Raw genomic sequence first — 18755 nt, forward strand, 5'->3', positions numbered from 1 at the left:
AAGAACAAGCTGCCAGAGAAGCTATGTAGTTTGGCATCAATTAAAAATTTAGGGCCTAGATTTCTAGTGAACTGCATGTTCTCAGCACGTGCATGGTCTTCCATAGATCAACCCTGAGATCAGTGGACATAAAATCATGAATCTCTATTGCTAATTAAAAGTCTCAGCTCTAGAAGAAGGTAGCAAAGTCAAACCTGATGCTTAACTCAAGCTGCCAGAGGGGACAGGAAGGCTGCCATGCCATGACTTCTGCTTTCAGGGCTACCTAATAAAAAGGTTGGTTGTTTTCACCACTGAGAGCTTAAATGATGGTTTGTGCAGCCTGCGTAAACTTGGTGTCAGAGAGTCTCTTGACTTTGAAATGCTAGTGAACCAAGCCCTAGTCTGAAAGGCTGCCTTGCAGCCTTTGGTGATTCATTGAAGTTTCTCAGTGGACTGTACAAAACTGTTTTTACTTCCTTTTGGCTGCTTTTGCATTTATGCTTTACCAAACTCATCTAGTGAATATTCTCAGTGCTTGCACTGTCCCCCTGTGTGGCTTACACCCACTTTCTGTACCATTAAATGTCTTGCGAGTAATCTTCCACAGCAGCTATACTGCTGAGACACAATGTTGGCTTTCTAGCAATGTGCTTAACAACCATGTTACTGAAGATGAGAGAAATGTGCACTATGAATTCCTTAACAAAGCTCCCTATGTACAACCCCAAACAGAGAACTGCTAGTCCAGACTGATCCTATATTTAACCTATTTTCCTGTATGGAACAGTGCTTCAAAAGAGGGTGCAGTAAAATTAAGGAGGAAATCATAGGGCAGCCAGCCCTGAGGAGCCTTTTCCAACATCCATCTGCCAGAGGTTGGTTTATGCTCTAAGAAATGAGATTGTGTTCTGCAAACTTTGTTCTCTCTTGTTGATGTGGATATTCTCATTGTCCATGTAAATGTCTCATCCTTTCCTGAATCTCACTTCCATTTTGGCTGAAGTGAGTTGCATCAGCTAATTACATTTTGCATGTAAAACAACTGGTGTGTTTTTCCTCACGTTTTTGCTCTAAATCTGCTTTTCAATGTCTCGGGTTTAAATTCTCCTGGAAAGTCTGAATGCAGGGCCTACATTTGTTATTATAAACTTATGTTTCCTACTCTGTGCACCGGAAAATGGAATTAAGAGCTTCCCACTTATATCTTAGTTAACAATGATGTGCTTTTAACAGAGAAGAAAATGTGGGAGACCTTTCTGGGGTGTCTGTTTCCTCCCAGTGGGAGTGGGATCCTGGTGAAAGCTTACTTCCCTCCTGCTTCAGACTGCAGAGGCTGTGCCCACCCTGGCTTAGTTTACTATTGATAACTGTAATAAGCTACAGCAGCCTGCTTTGGAGGAAAGCATGGGCTGTGCTCTGGCATTTCTGCAGAATTGTTCTATATACAGGCCTCATTTTCTGAGCAGAGGCTTGTTTGTTTTTTCTTATTGACACCATCATGGTTACAAGCCTTACTTTTACAGATGGTCCAAAAGCTTTAACTGAAGAACTTTGTATGTGGCCTCTAACACTTGTAAGTAGGTTGGGTTAAAAATAAAGCCTTTTTCTGTTTTACTTCTGTAAACTGGTCTTGACTAAGATGCTGAAAGCAGTGATTTCACAGTTCCATCAGTGCTGTCACCTAATCCCACCTGTTGGTGTGTTTGGCTCCATTAGTCACAGCTGTCTCACCTCAGATGAAATGGCAAGAGGCAGTACGTTTGCTGTGCTCTTTGAGCATTGTGTGCTTTGCTGCTAAAGAAACCCTGTGGCTGTTTTCAGGTGTTTGTGGTCAGTGTAATTTCTGTGTGATTTCACCTTTGGGTTTGGGGGAGGGTTAGGCATTTGCACCTGGATTTCTGGGAAGGCTTTTCTAATGATTGCCCTGGTATTTTTAGTACTAATTTTTTGATGGCTCGAAGAACACACTGATACACTAAGGCTGAATAAATTGCTGGTAGCGAATATGCTGGAGAGCTGGTATTCAGCAAAACCTTTAAAGATGCTAAGAGGAGGAGTGGGACAGCCTTCCGGTCTTACTTCAAAGCGCGGCTTCCTCCACAGAGGTGTTTCCTTCAGGCTACTGGACCTGTAAGTATGGGACTAGCAAACTTAAAGGCCTGATTTCTTTTTTTCTTATATGTCAACCTTGTGAGGTACCTCTGTCACTGCCTCGAATTCACCTGTGGTGATGACTTCTGTAAGCTGTGTAACAAAATCACGGTTTTGTGTGCTGTGCAGTGGAGAGGAGTCAGAATGGCTATTAAATTATGTTCTTTTGCCGGGGCTTGGGAAAGCGCTCTCAGACGCTGACCCTTTGCTTAGCCCATGCTGGGCGTTTGCTCATCTATTCATAGAGCGAGTGCTTTCTGCTGGTTCCTTCAGCTCCCATTCCTCTGCCCTTCAGTCAGCAGAAAAGAGATCTCTAACTGGAACTGTTTGTCTTTTATCTTTCCTTTCTTCGGGTTGTGATGTTACATTGATCTTCCAGGTCAGACCTGTAGCCTGCTAGTTATATTTACAGCTGGGGCCGAGCGATCCAATTTCCTGACCCTGTGCCTTTGATGTGGTGGGACTTCATTTATAGAAAGCCTGCCAGCTCTGGGAGAGGGATGTGCTCTGCTAGTGATAGCATCTCTGAAACTGCTGCTTTTGAACAGAGCTTTTATCAAATACGTGGCCTCTGTTTTAGCTGTCTGCTGATGGGACTGGTTTGGTGACAAATGCTTTCCCCCCTCCTCCATCTTCATGAAATCCAAGCTGAAACGCTCTGTACTGCCCCGTAGCTGCAGCTGCTGGGACCCTGGAGAAACAAGTGCTTCGGGGCAGAGGGAATGGTGTGGGGAAAGGCTGAAAAATAAAGCAGTGTTTGGTGGCAGGAGCTGGCTTTGGGCCCCTGTGTATGACGCAGCAGGTGCAAAGCACCTTTTTGTACAGGAGGTTAGTACTAAGAGGTCTTACCCAGGTGGAGGAAGGAGGATTCTCCAGGATTTACCCACAATATTTTACTAAATCCAGTGGAAGAATTGGAGTGCTGGAAACAACCACAAGAATGGAGGATGAGATTCAAGCTTGCTGGGCTCACCTCCTCAGCGAGGCCTGACCTCAAGCCTTTTTCTCTGTCCCCAAGCAGCCGTTGGGCTGCTTGGACCGAGCAGGGCCCAGTCTGAAGGATGCTCGCGTGGGTTCGCAACGCGTGGGGCGGGGGAGCCGGGGGCCAGGCCCGGCCTCGCCTCACGGTTCCCCTGCGCCAGCGGGCGCGGGGCGGGGCCGCCGCCAGGGGGCGCCGCCGCAGCAGCAGCCGGGCGGGCGGCTGCAGCGCGCGGCGCGCGGCGGGAGGGGGCGCCGGCCGCGCCGCCCCGCACCGTGCAGCATGGCGGCGGCGGCGGAGGGCGCCGCGCAGCCCCAGGCCGGGGCGGGCGCCGCCGCCAGCGCCGCGGCGGAGGAATCGTCGGACAGCGAACCGGAGCAGGAACCGGGCTCCCCGCAGAAACTAATCCGCAAAGTCTCTACGTCCGGGCAAATCCGCCAGAAGGTGCGTGCGGCGAGCGGGGGCCGCGGGCAGGGCCTCAGGCTCCGGCAGCGCTGCGGCCGGTTCTGCCTTCGCGTCTCCCTCAGCGCCGCCGCCTCCCCCTCCCGCCCGGCACGGCCTGCGCCTCTGGGAGTTGCCAAAGACACCCCCCCCCCCCCCTCCTCCAAACCTCCCTCGGTCTCTGCTGGGGCCCCCCTCAAGCCCACCCCTTAGGGAGCTGCCGGCGGTGCCCCCCCACGCTCGCCCTTCCTCTCAGGGACTTGCTGGCGACCCCTCCCTCCGCCCCAACTGCCCCTCAGGGACCGGCCCGCGACCACCTCACACACACCCCGCGCCTCAGGGGCTTGCCGGCGAGTCCCGCAAACCGTCCCCCCCAACCGCCGCTCCGGGACCTGCTGGTGATCCTCCCAACTCGCCCCTCACGGACTTGCCGGCGCCCCCCCACTCCAACCTCCCCTCAGGGATTTGAGGGAGAGTCCCCCGCCGGCCCCAGACCGCCCCTCAGGGCTGTGCCGACGGCCCCCCAACCACCCTTCAGAGACTTGCTGACAACGTCCCCCCCCAACAGCTTTTCATGGACTTGCGAACCCCTAAATGCTCCTCAGGGATCCCCATAACAAACTGTTCATCAGGTGCCTGTCCACAGCTGCCCCCTAAATGCCCTTCAGGGTCTCCCAACGACCCCCTAACTTCCTGTAAGGGCTCCTGGAATAGCCCCCAACCACCCAGCAGGTACCACCCCCAAACTGCCTCTCTTAAGGCTCAGAGGAGACTCCCGAATTCCCCCTCCCTGGCAGCCCAGCTTCAACCACCTCCTTCCCAGTGCCCAGGTTAAGACCTGCCAGGGAGCTTCTCTAACCTAAGGGAGATCGGTGTGCCTAGGCTCAGTAGGACCCTGTCTTACCTCTTTCCTTCCTTACTCTCTTCCCCTGTAGTATTTTCTTGGAGTCATGCAAGTCAGATTTTAGTTCCTTCCCCCATTGTCTGATAATTTGACCCCCAAGGACATTCTGTCTTTCACCACCCCCTGAAGCTGCATCTCCCCTTTTTTCCCCATGTCAGAGTTGCCAGGAGCTACCTCCTCACCGCCCTATGCCTTCCTTGAGGGCCCCTGCACAGCGCAGCCATATCTCCCTGTGACACTGGGCTGTCCCCCATTATCACTCTCCTGATCCCCTTCCTGTGGCCCTGTTGGACATGCCACAAGTCACTGTCTCCTATTCAGAGCTCTGTGCTCTGAAAGGTGCAGCCCCCTGCAGTCAGTGTGTGCCTCCCTCAGCATCTCCCCATTCTTTTTGTGATTGCATCCCAATTTTCCCCATCTTGTACTGTGTTATTTTTCCTTTTTGTAGCCATGTAGCAATGTTTAGCCACTGGTCAAACAGTGATGTTATGGCTGGTTAGTCTTTGTTCCCTGCTTTTTCTGCACTGCTTTGCCTCCCTGGTCAGCTAACAATCCTTTCTACCCCGATTCCCTTGGCCCAGTCAAGTTTTACCCTTCTGTGTTTGTTTTGGAACAATAATGTCATTTTTAGGCGCAGTAACAGTATTCTGCAACTACAACTCGGCTGTAGCTCCTCTGTATTGTTACTGTAAGAAGATGCGAAGATTTCCTTCAGCCTTAGACTAGGAACCACCCATAGGGAGTTGCCCTCTTTTGTACTATTTTTACTATAGCTGCATGGCTTTTCTTTGTAGCCATTAAAGTCCTGTATAACTCTTGAATTTTTGTGTGATACATTTCTGCTTAGGAATACTGGGTTAGTTGTTCTTCTGCTGTCACCTTCCTGTTGTCTCTGACGTGTGGGCAAGCAGAGTTGCCACTGCGTGGATGTGGAAGGCTTGCTCAGTGTTGCTTACCTTGTATTAGTAGAGAAGGAGAGTAAATGTCTCTGCATGATGCAGTATCCAAAGTATTATTCATAGGGATCTTTTTTCTGCTGGCTAGCTTGCCCTGCTTTCAAACATATAATGTATCATCATTCTGCTGCTTGTCATTGTTTTGCTACATTGGCCCCGTTCCGAAAACCCCCGTGACAAAGTACGGTCATACGTGAGGGCCATGCGCTCACTTCATTATGCGTGGCAGGGCTGCTTCCTCCATCTGCTAAGTGCTGCTGACAGACACTGTCGCTCACTTGAATTAAGGCACTGAGGGTCTGGGCTGTGCAATGAGGTGGTTCTTTCGGCCACAAAAGGAAATGGTGAAGCCCTAGAATGAGTTGATGTTCAGTGTATCAAGCAGATCTCAGCTGTGCTGTAGCACCAGGTGACCTGATGCAGTTGGTTAATCTTCTGTGAAAAAAATTAAGCCTTTTGAGATCTTTTCCCACACACAGGGTGCTGAATATCAGAAATTTGGCTTGCAGGAGATTGGATGAACCTTGTGATTTCTTAATACCACTTGTGGTAGGTGTCCCATGTGAGAAGGGAGGAAGGATGCTATAGTCAGACTGTGCGGTGGTGTCGGTGGTAAGAGGCAGGACATTGACTTTCTCGGTGCTGGAGTGGGAGCTCTTGCTTACAGCAGGGTGTTAGAGATGCTAAGGTAAAAGGTGCATTGGATTCTACTTTTGTTTGAATATAGCAGAACACGTCCTGATGTCCCTACTTAATCATTTGCCCTGTTTTACATCACTTTCTGCATCAGCATGGCTGGAAAAAGCCTAAACCAGCCACTTGTACTATGTGAACATAAACATCTTAAGAACAGGGATTATAAACAGATATTGTCTACAGCTATTAAGCCTCCTATGTGTTAATCTGCAGAAGATGTTCAACTAAACAGTGTCAAATTTTCCAAGTAAGCCCAGGTATTGTATCAAGGATTGATTTGTTCTATTGCTTGTTGATGTCTTTTTGTTTCGTCACCATCTTTTCTGCACGCTGCTGCATGTGTACTTTTTCCTTGCCCTGAGGGCAAGGCGCAAAGACAACTTTGTGAGTAATCATAGTTCTGATGAGAATTTGAGGAGCCTGCTTCCTCTGTAAAGGCAGACCTAATTTTGAATTTGTCTATTGAATGACAGAGAGCAGACTACTGTGAGCTGTAGAAGCTGTTGGACAGGTCTGTCAGAGTGACAATAAGAGATGCAGGCAGACTTTTACTGTGCCCTGAGGATATAAATCTCTTTGAACCACATCTTTTGCTGTAGTTAGCTTAAGACCGTGACTCTTAAGTACAGTTAAATCACCATGGAAGCTTATTGTTACCACAGTTTGAGTGCAAAGTCTGTTGTAACTATTGGAGTTCTTCTGAATTTACTTGTTTGTCACAGTCGCAAACACTTTGAAGATATGGTTTCTTTCCTCTGGTCCTGCCATCTGTTTTCCCAAAAAATGCTGTAAAATAAAGCCGTTTGCTTACAAGACCATAAAACTTCAGCGAACTTGTTTCTGAGCCCTCAGGTTGCCCAGCTGCGTTTGACTGAAATATGTTAGTGTGATAATATGGTGGGGCAAATAGAATTGTTGGATGTATAGGTACTGTGACTTTGACATGCGGTGTCTACAGGCAGATCATAGCTAACATCTGTTCAGCTGAAAAATCTGTCCTTTGTGAAGATACAGGGCAGAGGAGTGGGGAATGGAAAGCTAAGTGTTTGAGAAGTAAAGTACTATGTTTTAATGTACTTATTTGTTCTAGCTGGAAAGAATTTTGGGGAAGAGAAGGTATAAGAGAAGTATGTTTAGCAGCCTCGTAATGATTATTATTCTGGGGGAAGAAGAAAACCTCATATGATCAGGTGTAGCTGGTAGTATAACTGCTGTTGTCTCAGCTGGCAAAGAAGTATAGGCTGCATAGAGTGCTTGATCAGCCATTTTGAGACCTGTCAGACTTGTACCAGCATGAAGCTTCGTAGTACACTGCTTTTAGCCCCTCTTCTGGTCTCAGGTTGGCATTGGTGCAGCTAGAGAAACTGTTGGTCAACTAAGATGAAGTATTTTTGAACGGATGGGGATTAGGAAAGAGATGATATAAAGTAGGAGAAGGATGAGGAGAGGCAACAGTAGCAGCCTCGCTCCCATCTTCTAAGCAGTGTTGAGGACTCAGCTGAAGTGGTAGTACCATCTCGGTTGTCACCTGGCATGGATGAAGACACAGTAATATCCAAAGTGGTCCTAGGAGATGAGGGTGTGAAAGGGAGGAGCACTGCACATTTTATGGGCTCTGGCAGTAAAGCACGCTTCTTGCTTTGCACTTGGCCTTCCGTTGCAAGCGTCACATTGCAAACCTCTGAAAGCAGGAGAGTGGATGAATAGCCAATCTTGTCATTTCATTCATCAGCTAGGTGCGATTTCCACCATGCCAGCTTTGGTACGTTGAGATCTCCGTTTGTTTACCAGACAGGATTTCGGCAACGTCCTTGGGTGGCATCAGGAGGACTTCTTGTTTAGACTAATTCAGTCTAACTTCTGTTTACTTTTATGAGCAATTTGTCTGTAATAGCTTCGTTTTTATAACCATTTATCATTACCTTGAACTTTTAAAGACAAGTTTGCACTATGTATTTCAACAGAGTTGCAAACAGAGCGAGCAGCTCTCTAAACTTACTGGGATGTTGGAAGCTGTCTAGCTCCAGTAGCAAAGAGATGTCAGGTTAATTTATACTATGAAAAGCAGGATAAATTAACTGGTACCAAGCTTTATGCTGCGGTGGACAGACTTTGTTCAGCATCTGAGCTAGCGAGTTTCTGATTTCTATGCTGTGCAGCAGCCTGCGGTATAGATAACTTTTGCACTATGGGAGGTTGTGATTCTTTTTCTGATTAGTAGCTTTGAGGTCTAGGAGCCACCCTGAAGTGTACAGGCAAGAAAAAACAGGAGGTAGCAAAATGTTTCTCCTCATTATTGTGCAAGCTTCCAGAGCAGACTAAACTGAGTCCTCAAACACATGGTAGGCGGTGTGAGCAACTGAAGAAAGCTCATTTTGTTTCTTCTTGTATTGCCTGATAGATAAAATGTCCTTATTATAGGTAAAGAAGTGTTACTTTTATTTCTGAAGGGCAAATATTTTAAGGTTTTCTCAGATGAGATTAGAGTGAGGAAACGGAGCAGTTTATTAGTTTGATACAATATTGAAAGAGTATTAAGGTAAGAAACAACGAATTTCAATAAAGAGACAAGAGATGTAACAAATGAGGAGGGAATTTTCAGGAATTTATGGCTTAATTTACATTCTGTCTGTGGCATCTTCTACTAAAACACATTAAAATGTTTGTCGGTTTTTGTTATGCTGTCTTCTAACAGAGTTTCTAAAAGAGGACATTTTAGGAGCTTCACGTGTCCTAAATTGTAGTGACTCATGCTTTAGTCCAGGTAGAAACGGGTAACTCTTCTCTTAAAAGAGGGGTAACTGTTGCAAAAGAGAAGTTCTTGTGACTGAATCCAAACTGAACATGCTGAGTGCAGGTTCAAGGCCATGAATTTTCTTGGATTAACACCATGAACTGAGCACTAAGGAAAAAGGTAGGATTTTAGGCCATGGTACATGACTGTAAGAATGTTTCTGTCCCTTAACTCAATCTACGTTATGTTTTGCATGCTCTTCAGACTCATCTGTTCTGACAAAATTTGGGAAGCTTCCCAGCACTGTGTTACCACTGATGTACTGTAAGTTTGCCTCGCTGCTGGAGAGTTTTGGATGCTATGTGAAAGCAACAGCTGTTACTTCCTTTAAAAAAAAACCCAAAAACAAAACAAAGCACAAAACCACACACACTTGTAGCTTTTCTCATTCCTTCTAACTATAGTTCAGGTTCCAGGAACTAAAGAGCTAACATTAAACTTTTGCATGTTTTGAGAACATGGATTTACTTAGACCACATTGCCAAAAAGTACATCGCCAGGCTAGTAATTTCTCTTTCAAATAAAATTAGAGACAAAATAAAATGGGTATTAAAGGATTTTTTTCTTTTTTTAAATAAAACCAAGTCAAATATTTAGAGTATTTCCCCCTACACCAAATATGTTGTTACAAAATAAATCATTGATATTTTACTTTTTAGAAGTACTGGATTATAAATGAAAACTACAAATGAAAACTGTAAAATGTCTATCTCCAGATTACCAGATTAGAAAATCCAGTGTACTAGGTAAGATGCTGCATGACTTTACTGTCTTTAATTACAAATCTAATGTGATTCTTTCTAAAATAGCAGATATACCTGCACAGTTAAGAGAAAGCAGAAGTGACATAAGGAGAGATTTTTGTATTCCCTATTTCCTTGAAACCTTAAGGTTTACACTAGATAGCGTCACAGCAGCAGCAGAAATTTCAGAGCAAAATACTGTTCGAGTGAAAAGCATCTTCCTCTTGGAATATGTTTTTTTCAATGTTTCAAATGCACAAACTATTATTTAAAGGAATTTTGATTAACTCTCCACGTAAACCATTTGTTCCCTGCTTTTTCTTCACTAAGTGATTATTGCTTCTTGTTTCACTAAGAATTTATTTAAGTGTCTCTTAAAGAAAGCAGATACTTCTTGTTTGGTTCTGCAGCCCCACGGGACAGTTATCCAGGGACAGTCAGCTTCAGGCAGACAAATAGCTGAGGCAGCAGCAGTGATCCACATCAGCTGCCATCTTTTGTGGCCCCTACTCACATGCTTGTTATATAAAGCACTCCGGAAAGCAATGAGCTTATTGTGCATGCCCGGCTCAGTAGTGCTGCACCTCCGCAGAAGCAGTCCAGTGCTTCCAGAGGGTACGGCGTTCACTGTCTGCAGTCCCTGGCCTACACACGGACACAAAGCAGTTACACAGAGGAGGAGGTCCAAAGCCTGCTACCCTCCTTTCATCCAGAGAGGAAAAAGATGGCTTGCCTGGCTAAAAAGATTTACCGCTGCTGAGTTAGGTCTTTGATTAATACGTGATTACTCCTTTTGGTTTTAGAGGGTATCTTTTTATTTCCTCACAGTCTCATTGCTAAGTTAGAAGGTTTTACATCTGATACCTATTCTGATGTTGTGGTTTGCTTTATTGGAAAAAGGAAGCACCGTCGTGATTACATAATGTTTGCATCAAGCACATTGTATTTGGGTCTTGGAAGTTTTAATAAATTTAGCTATGTAATGTTCTAGCGGGGGAGAGGTGATACCATCTCAGTTTCCCACCCAGGGAATCGAGATACGTACTTCTTGTATCAAAAGTACAAAATTACACAGGGCACCCTGAGAGGGCTGGGACCTGAGGCAGGTGTTGCAAGCTCTAGGGTAACGTCTTGACCCGTGGGACGGCTGCCTTTGCTGGTTCTTGAGGCAGAAGTGTGGCTGATAAAATCCTGAGGGACGTGTTGCCTGCTTTTCAAACTTCTTTCTTTCGAGGCAGGCCAGAGCACTAGTTTTGAACATGTAGCTCTATTGCTGCAGTTGCATTAAAAACCGTTATTCTGGGAACTTATGCCAGCCCCTTCTCTTCCATTTAGCCGAAGGTTAACAAATTGGTGTTCCCAGGGCTGTGCTAACCTTCCTTGTTGTTGCTGGTGCTGATCAAGATGTCTTGGCATGGTCAAAGGTATTTGCAGGACATTAAAACAGGGAAAATGGAAAAACAAATTAAAAACTTTGGAGTATCCTTTAAAAACTATGTTAAATGAATGAGGAAAAAAAAACTTAAAAGCATAGGTTGTTTAATACATAAATATGGAAAATCTGATAATGACAATTGTTACAGATGAGATAAAAATAAATTCTAAGATACCTTAAGTATTAATTAAATGGCTGAAGGCCAAAAGCTGCCTTCTGCTCTCAACAGCGTAATCCCATTGGAATACCAGTTGGAGTAAAAGGATCAGGATTTGTCCCTACATCTACCAGCCACTACCAAATAAGGCTCCTTGCAGAATTCGGTAGCAGAGTTGATGGGAATCCAGACACAGTGGGAGGAAGCTGTGTCGTTCTCTCAGCCTCCTCGACACAAGGGCAAAGGATTCAGTTTTCTTCCTCAAGGTATAACTTTCACTTTCCCATGTCCTGAAGTTCTCCTACCAGTACTTTCTGCTGGCTTTTCCTTCCTTCTTGGCCAAGATCTCCATGACATTTAGCAGTATGGGAAGGATGGGGTGGTTGTGATTGCGAGGATGAGATCCGCAGCTGTATTCTGGATGTGCTTTCCCTTACGTTCGCTATTCTTGTAATAGCACCGATCGTGCCTTCCCAGCCTGATACTCTCATATCAAATGGCCCTGACATGCCGCTATGGTAAGTGTCTGGCTCATTCTACCTGCTGGTGAAGTAGATGGGTGGGCTTAGATGGGCAGCAGCATTTTTTGGTGATAACTTGGTGCTCTCTGACTAAGAGTGTTACTTAAGCTCTAGTGATACAGGCTGTAGCATTAGAGGGTTCTGCGTTCAACGCTGTGATTCAAAATGAGGTTATATTGCTGTGTTTCAGCAGCAGAGCAATGTGCGTCTGAGTTAATACACTGAATTCTGTGGTGCTGGTGCATAGCTGTATGACAGGCATGTCTCGGAGCCGAAGGTTTCAGAGCAGGTAATGTGTTTTGGTATTTTTTGTGTACAGAGAAGATCCCCTAAGGAAGGGATGTAGTTGTGTATGTGTAATTCAAGATGGTAGAAAAAATAACAGCATATTTTTTCATGTTTGTCCTTGAATGTCCTTTAATGTATCCTTTAAGTTCACATTTAATTAGCACCCTTTAAAATTTTATTCCATTCCAAAGTTTTCAGGTAGCTTTTAAACTTGTTGCTTTTTTGGCTTTGGTTATCTCCGTGGGTGGATTTGAGCCCTTATCTTCCAGCTTTGTTATAGTTTGCTGGGATGACTTGAGCTTCATGTTCAGTTCCCCTCTTTTGATAAATGTGTTTGGGAAGGATGCCTGGAGCCTATGGAAAACATACTGAGGGCTTAAGCAGTTAGCGTGCCAGGAGTTGTCCAGCTACTAACTCAGCCTGAATCAGAGCGTACTGGTGTGTTTTTCATTCTCTCTTCTAAGTAGCTGACCAGAGTATTCATCTGTTTTAAGTACTTTGCTTCGCGCTCTCTAACTGAGCTTATTTTATCAGGGAGCTGCGTGATGATATGCTGGTGTGTTGTATTTGCTTTCCCATATACATACTACCTTTCAAATTTGTTTTTCTCTGTTAATTGTTCGCTTTAGGTCTATGAGTGCTCGTCCCTTTTAGAAGAGAATCATTCACAATAGTAGCAGCTGAACGCGGTATTGAAAAGGAGCTGTTTCAAAGACCTGTTCTTTGTTCACTGGCTGCAATGTTAACTAATGAAGAATGAGGTGTTGGAGCATCTGTTTATCTGTGCCAAGGCAGATTCTAAGTCAAGCCGGGTTTCAGTATTTTATTTGATACAAACTCTTGCTTTTCACTGCTGATCAGGAGAATAAATGTGCATTTCCTGTTGCAGTGACATCTCAGCTACACCATCGACGGATTGCTGCACACTGCTCTGCTTTCTGCTTGTCTTAGTAGTTGCAGAGGGCTGTACTGAGAGCTGTCAGCCGAGCTCGCCCCTAGTCTCTCACTGGGTATGCAGAGCTGGAGGTTAGAAAAGAGGAAGGATTGGGAGGATGGTTGTTAGGGGAGATTTTGCAGGCTTTCCCATGTGGTTGTATAGAGGTCTGTGCTGTAACCTGACATGGGTGCTTCCCAGTTTATAAACCATAGGTATTAAACAATGCTTGCTAAAAGCCTAGACAGTACCCCCTTCGTCAGTGGAGAGCTTGACTTCTGTTACTGGATCGTTGACTCATAGCCCTGGCTTCATTTTGACACTTGATTCTTGTGGCTGACCTCTGTTTTTCTTTTCTTTTTTCCCCTCTTCTGGAGTCCTTTTGCTGCAGTGAGTTCACGTAATGTCTTGTGCTTTTGATACCAGTGGAGGAAATGTTAATGCATTTTTCAATTTTGCAAGAGCCAAGTACATGTAGAATTCCTGAACATGACTAGGCAACCTGTAAATTACTTGCGCTCCCCTCTAGATCTGTTGAGCTCTCTGTGTGTCCCATACTTAGAATTGCTTTACTGATCCAGATGTCCCCCCTCCAAGCTTCCTGGCGATAATTTCCAGGGTGTGACCACTGTCTGGTGGAAGGATGTTGCTCTCGGATTAGCTTGTTAACCCCTAGCCTTTTGACCTTTCATGTCTTATTCTATGGGGTTGGTTAGATTTATTCCCATAGTTCCTTTGCTGGATTTATTGTATTTGATTTCTAAATAATTATTAGTTCCTTATTTATGAGCACAAAGAGCTTTTATGGAACCAGCTACTAAAACTGTTTTACCCACAACAAGGTACGGCACTCCAGATTTGTACCTGCCCTAGTGTGGCAAGACTATGTTGCCATGTTTAAGTGACTGCAGAGCTACTCCCATTTTTTTGCCACAGTTTACCCGAAGTCAGAGACTACATGAGTTTGCTTGGTCCCTGGGGATCAACTGCCTGGAAAATTCCTTAGTAAGCATATATAAAGATAGCTTGTCAGTTCTGCATATGTTTTTTCATTTTTTCTCCTTCTCTGTGCATTTGGTGCTTTCTTTAGTCAGTTATTTGTTGTTTGGCATCAGCACCCTGCTCAAAGTTTTATAGTACATACAAATAAAAACAGTCTGTGCCCTGAAGTTTTTACATTCTGAAGACACATGGAAATCAGAGAACTCCAGATGTAGAGGATTTTGGTATTTGGGATTCTTTAGTTGCTCTTGAGATAGTTTTGAATGATTGTGCTTTTACCTTGTATACAGTTCTTTTTCTGCATTGGAAAGAAATACCAGTGGAGCAAAATTCTTGTTTCGGATATGCTGCGCTGAATAACTGCCCCTAAGAATATGTCATGATCTCAGCTGTAAAATAGGTTGTATTGTTCTTCCTCTCTATATATCAAACACAGTTTGGAACCTCCCTGTGCCAAAGGACACTTGCCAGCCTGACAACTGGGTACGGTTGATAGCTGCCTTCAGTCTGGCTAATAGGATTTTGTCTTCCAGATTAGGAAATTGGTTATATCAAGGGCCCTACTTCCAAATGGGACAAGAGGCTTAAGCTTCAGAAAGGATGAGCTGCTCCTGTGCTTCATGTAGTGAGCAGGAGAAAAAGGGATGCACTCTGAAAGCAGCTGAAATCTGACGTGATTGTTCTTAACTTTTTACTAGAATCATTCTTGTTATCAGTATAGAAAACATTTCATCTGTGTAGGCTGGCTCTCTGATCTCCTGATGTGGGTTACTGGATACAGAGACACCTCAGACAAGTAATGCTGCAAAAAACACGGCTGTGACTTGCTGGTTTTGTTGAATGAGTACTCTTAATTGTTTGGCTTCTTGTTTTTACGAGGTGGGACTGCATGAAGGGGAAGCACTGAAGCACAAGGCTCTCCCTGTCTTAAGGCCTTAATTTAAGTCCTCTGAGTTTTTTTCCCATTGAGGTCAGTGGCAAAACTTTTCTTTTGTCAGTTCAGGACTAGGCCTAAACCCTGCACCCGTTTTGACAGAAGAAATCTGAGAACATATTATTTCTCTTCCTAAATGTCAAGTTTTAAAAGGGGATGAGTTGTGGGGAGGGCTGTGTATTGCTCACTGTGAACTGAATTTTCTTCTGTAAGAAGTCGCTTTTTTCCAAGGTCAAAGATAAATGGTGAAATGCTAGAAATTTCCTAGGCCCTGCCTTTCAGCTGTCTAATCATGTTCTTTGCAGAGACACTTAAGATGCTCTGCTATGTCTATTGTTGCTTTAAATTGTCAATTTGTTCAGTAACCTTTTTTACACTATCTTGTAACCTGATGAAAGGGGGTCACTGTTGAAACTAGTAGAACATCATTTTAGGCTTGATCCAAGAAGATACTTCATTTTTTTCACATTGTTGTCTGCCCATGGAGTGCTATGGCCACAGGACACCATGCTGGAGTGAAGCTCAGCTGGATAGAAAGCAGTCTGGATAGGTCCATCACAAACAATGTCTATATTTATCCTCAATAGGATGCATGTAATCAAACCTCATGATGTTTCAGGGCAGTAGCTTTTCCCGTAGGATGCAATATATGACACTAAAAATAGATTTAACTCTTTTTTTTCTTTTTTTCCTTTTTTTTTTTTTTGTTACAGGAGAAGTAATTTCACTTTTGTCTTGATGAATTACATGGCTAGTAATCTGATCAGAGTAGATCTTCTAATTAAAAAAGCTACAGAGAAGCTGGCAAGCAGAAATAACTGTTCAGCTCCCCCCTTTTATTTCATTCAGTGTCACTTTGCTGTCAGGTCCTTTCCCCAGTTAATTTTCTTCAGCTGCATTCTTCTGCAAGTAGCAAGTCCTTTGGCTGTAAAATTAAAATAGAGGAGGAGGAGAAAGGCAGCAATGTCTGAATCATTTTATAAAGTCATCTTGATCTTATCTCCAGCCCTTTCCGCCCAAACCCACCAAACTCTTTACTGAGCTGTGTGCCTATAAATAGAACAGCCGCGCTCGTGCAGAGATGGGCAGCTCTGAAGCGGAGGCTTGTTTTCTCGGAGCCGTGCGTGCATGCGAGAGCTCGCTTCTCGCTGGCCTTTCATGTCTGAGTTATGTAGCTGTGAGGTTTTCTATAGACAGAGGCTGGCAAATGACAGAAACTGCTACTTAGGGAGGGGCAAGGTGACTGCTTGGGATTGTTGCCTTTTGGTTTTTAAAAAAAAAAAAAAAAGAGAGGGTTCTGTTTAAAAGAGGAATGGAGGAATGCACGTTTTGTGCAGAGGTGAGTGAGCCCTGCCGAGGTGAGGGGAGCCGCCGACGTGCGGCACCGGGGAGCCGAGCGTGGCAGGCGGGAGCTGTGGGAGCCGAGGGGAAGCAGCGGCGGCGTTTTGCTGCGAGTGACTGTTCTGGTGGGCTGGGCAAGAGTCTGAGTGGCCGGAGTGCCGCTGGCCGAGCTCGGGGAGTGCGGGGTTCTGACTGGCTGACCCCAGCTTAAGCATAGCTGTGAATAAGCATAGCAGCAGAGCTCTGAAATTTTCTCCGGCAAGTTGCTATTTTTTTGATCAGACTTCTGGCTGACTTGCTATCTTTGGGCTTTGCATCCTGGGAGTCTTCCCCGGGATTTTTAATTCCCCTCTGACTTCGGTTCAGGGCTTTGCAGAGTTCAGTAGCTACTTTCTCTGTCTCATTTTTTAATTGTACATGGTTTTGTCCAAGGAATGAAAAAGATCCCTCCATGTTTCTATCTTAATCTGGAAAATCTCTTGCCACTTTCCCATTTTCTTCCCTGTAGAAAGTGAACTGCAGAAATGTGTGATTTCTTTAGCATGGTAATTTAGATGCTGTTGCTTTACCTTACTCTTTGGTACTCCGATGCTGGAGGTTAAAGTAACTCATCAGATAGACACATATACGTGTGTATATATATTCTAGTAGGACTCTGCAGAGTTGGGCAGTGCTGTTTGTTCCACTTGGCAGATGGGAGATGGAGACATGCAGAGTGAAAATTACTTTATTGGGATCTTGTAAAAAGTCCGTGGCAGAGTAGGAGCCTGAATGCACCTTTCCTGGTTCCAGATGAGTGCCTTCAGCTCTGGCCTCACCTTCAGGGTCACGTCAGCAAGGGATGCTGCTGGGTCAGTCTTTGAACTCCATTTTCTCTTATGCTGAACCTTCAGATTGAGATCATGGCTGAGTTTCAGATTCTTTGCATAGCACCAGCTCTTAGTTAGTTTGAAATCTTGTTTCTGGGTATCACTATAGTGTGGCAAACTTCCGGACCCTAAAACCACTCCCAGATACCTTATGGCTTCTTAGAGTGTATTCCTACTGCTGTGTCCCTGCTGTGACTGGTGGAAAATGAGTGCCAAGATGCCTTTCTTTCAGTGACCGCTTCGGACGTGTGGAGGGTTGATGTAGGAGCGCGCCATTTTTTGATATGAGCTTAGTCTTTGATCATGCATTTTCATTATCTCTTTTCATTCTGCTGGAAGTACTGTGGAGTTTGGAGATTCCTGACTGAACCAGGCACACAAAACTGGTGTTTGCCTGAGCACTGGCAGGTATTTCTGCCAGTGTGCAGGTGGCTTTGAGAAACAGGAGCGCTGGGAAACGGGGAGGTTTGGGGTTCGCTAGCCTGGGAGCTGCACAGGTCCCAGCCTCCAGAGTAGATGATGCTTCCTTCGGAGGAGATTAGGGGAGCTCTCCCCCCTTTCCTGTTCCCAACACAGTGGAGCAAGGTATGTACTTGCCCCTGTGGCCAGCAGCTCTCTTTCAGATCTGGGGGTGTGTAGGAGCCCACTCTTCCCTAGCTGATTTGTGACTAGGGGCATCACCGTGGTGGTCCAGGCTCTATAATCTCTCGGGCCAGTTCGAGTATGGCTCAATCTAGCAGAGAGGAGCATGTATTATCGGACGGATGTTTCTTCTTATAGTCAGCAGTTTTTTCCAAGTGCTTTTTGAGGAAACTTTGAGCTTGGCAAGGGCCAGTGTGTGTGGAAAGTATTAAAATCTGCAGCTGTTTCAGAAAGGAAAAACCCACATTAGAAATATATATAGCTTTTTAAAAGCAAGTTTAGTGCCCTGGAAAGGATTTCTAAAACGAACTAAACCCTGTGGATCAGTAAGAGTATTTATTTTGTGCTCCGTAGTAGCCTGGCAGTGTACATGTAATACTGTTTGTGAATTAATTGATACTCATCGGTGACCTGTCTCTGTTACAAACCTGAGTTACACTGAGACCTCTGGTATGTTAAAGCTCTGTCATTTTCCTGGCATCAAGATACAGAATAACCTGTCTTACAAGGTTGCTGGACCATTTGTTTCCTGTGTTTTAACTGTGTGTTTATCGCATTGGGCTCTCAGCAAGAAGTAGGTTCCTGGGGGCTGTTTCTTGGGGAGAGAAGTAGGTTTCTTGTGGTACTGAGGCATGACATAGCACTGTTTTTGCAGTTCCTAGGCAATACCTTCAATCAGTAATTTGGCGCTGAACCCTCAGCTCAGACTTTTCTGCCTTTTTGTCTTTCTAAGCTGCAGTTTTTGAGATTATTTTCACGTAGCTGTTGGTGTTCAAAGTCTGTGCTCAGCAAAGGAATCAAATGTATTTGACGAAGTAGAATGAAGTGCATGTGGATTAAATACATACCCCTATGTATGCACAGTATGTGAGTGAGCATATGGGACTGTATATGCTGGTATGTCAATCTAGTTATAAAGCAGTTAAAGGGAAAAAAAAAAAGCAGTGTGCGTAGACAGTTTTGGCAGTCCAGCCCTGGGAAATGGC

At 44.9% G+C, this 18755-nt stretch overlaps 1 protein-coding gene across 2 annotated transcripts in view; it reads left to right on the forward strand.

Moving 5' to 3' along the window:
- Positions 1 to 3403: 3403 nt before the first annotated feature.
- Positions 3404 to 18755, forward strand: part of DGKD (diacylglycerol kinase delta) — a gene marked incomplete at its 3' end in the record, with an annotated part of 57992 nt that continues 42640 nt past the window's right edge. The window contains exon 1 of one of the 2 annotated variants that reach the window (XM_082003837.1): positions 3404 to 3556. Coding sequence is in view for 1 of the 2 variants with exons in the window: in XM_082003836.1 (XP_081859962.1) it covers positions 16230 to 16256 (27 nt within the window). Of the gene's footprint in view, positions 3557 to 15330; positions 16257 to 18755 lie in introns of those variants that run through there. The other variant, XM_082003836.1, reaches the window with a different exon arrangement.

Source organism: Phaethon aethereus, assembly GCF_964289735.1.
Source record: "Phaethon aethereus genome assembly, chromosome: 9".
In the NCBI taxonomy this organism is placed as follows: Eukaryota; Metazoa; Chordata; class Aves; order Phaethontiformes; family Phaethontidae; genus Phaethon; species Phaethon aethereus.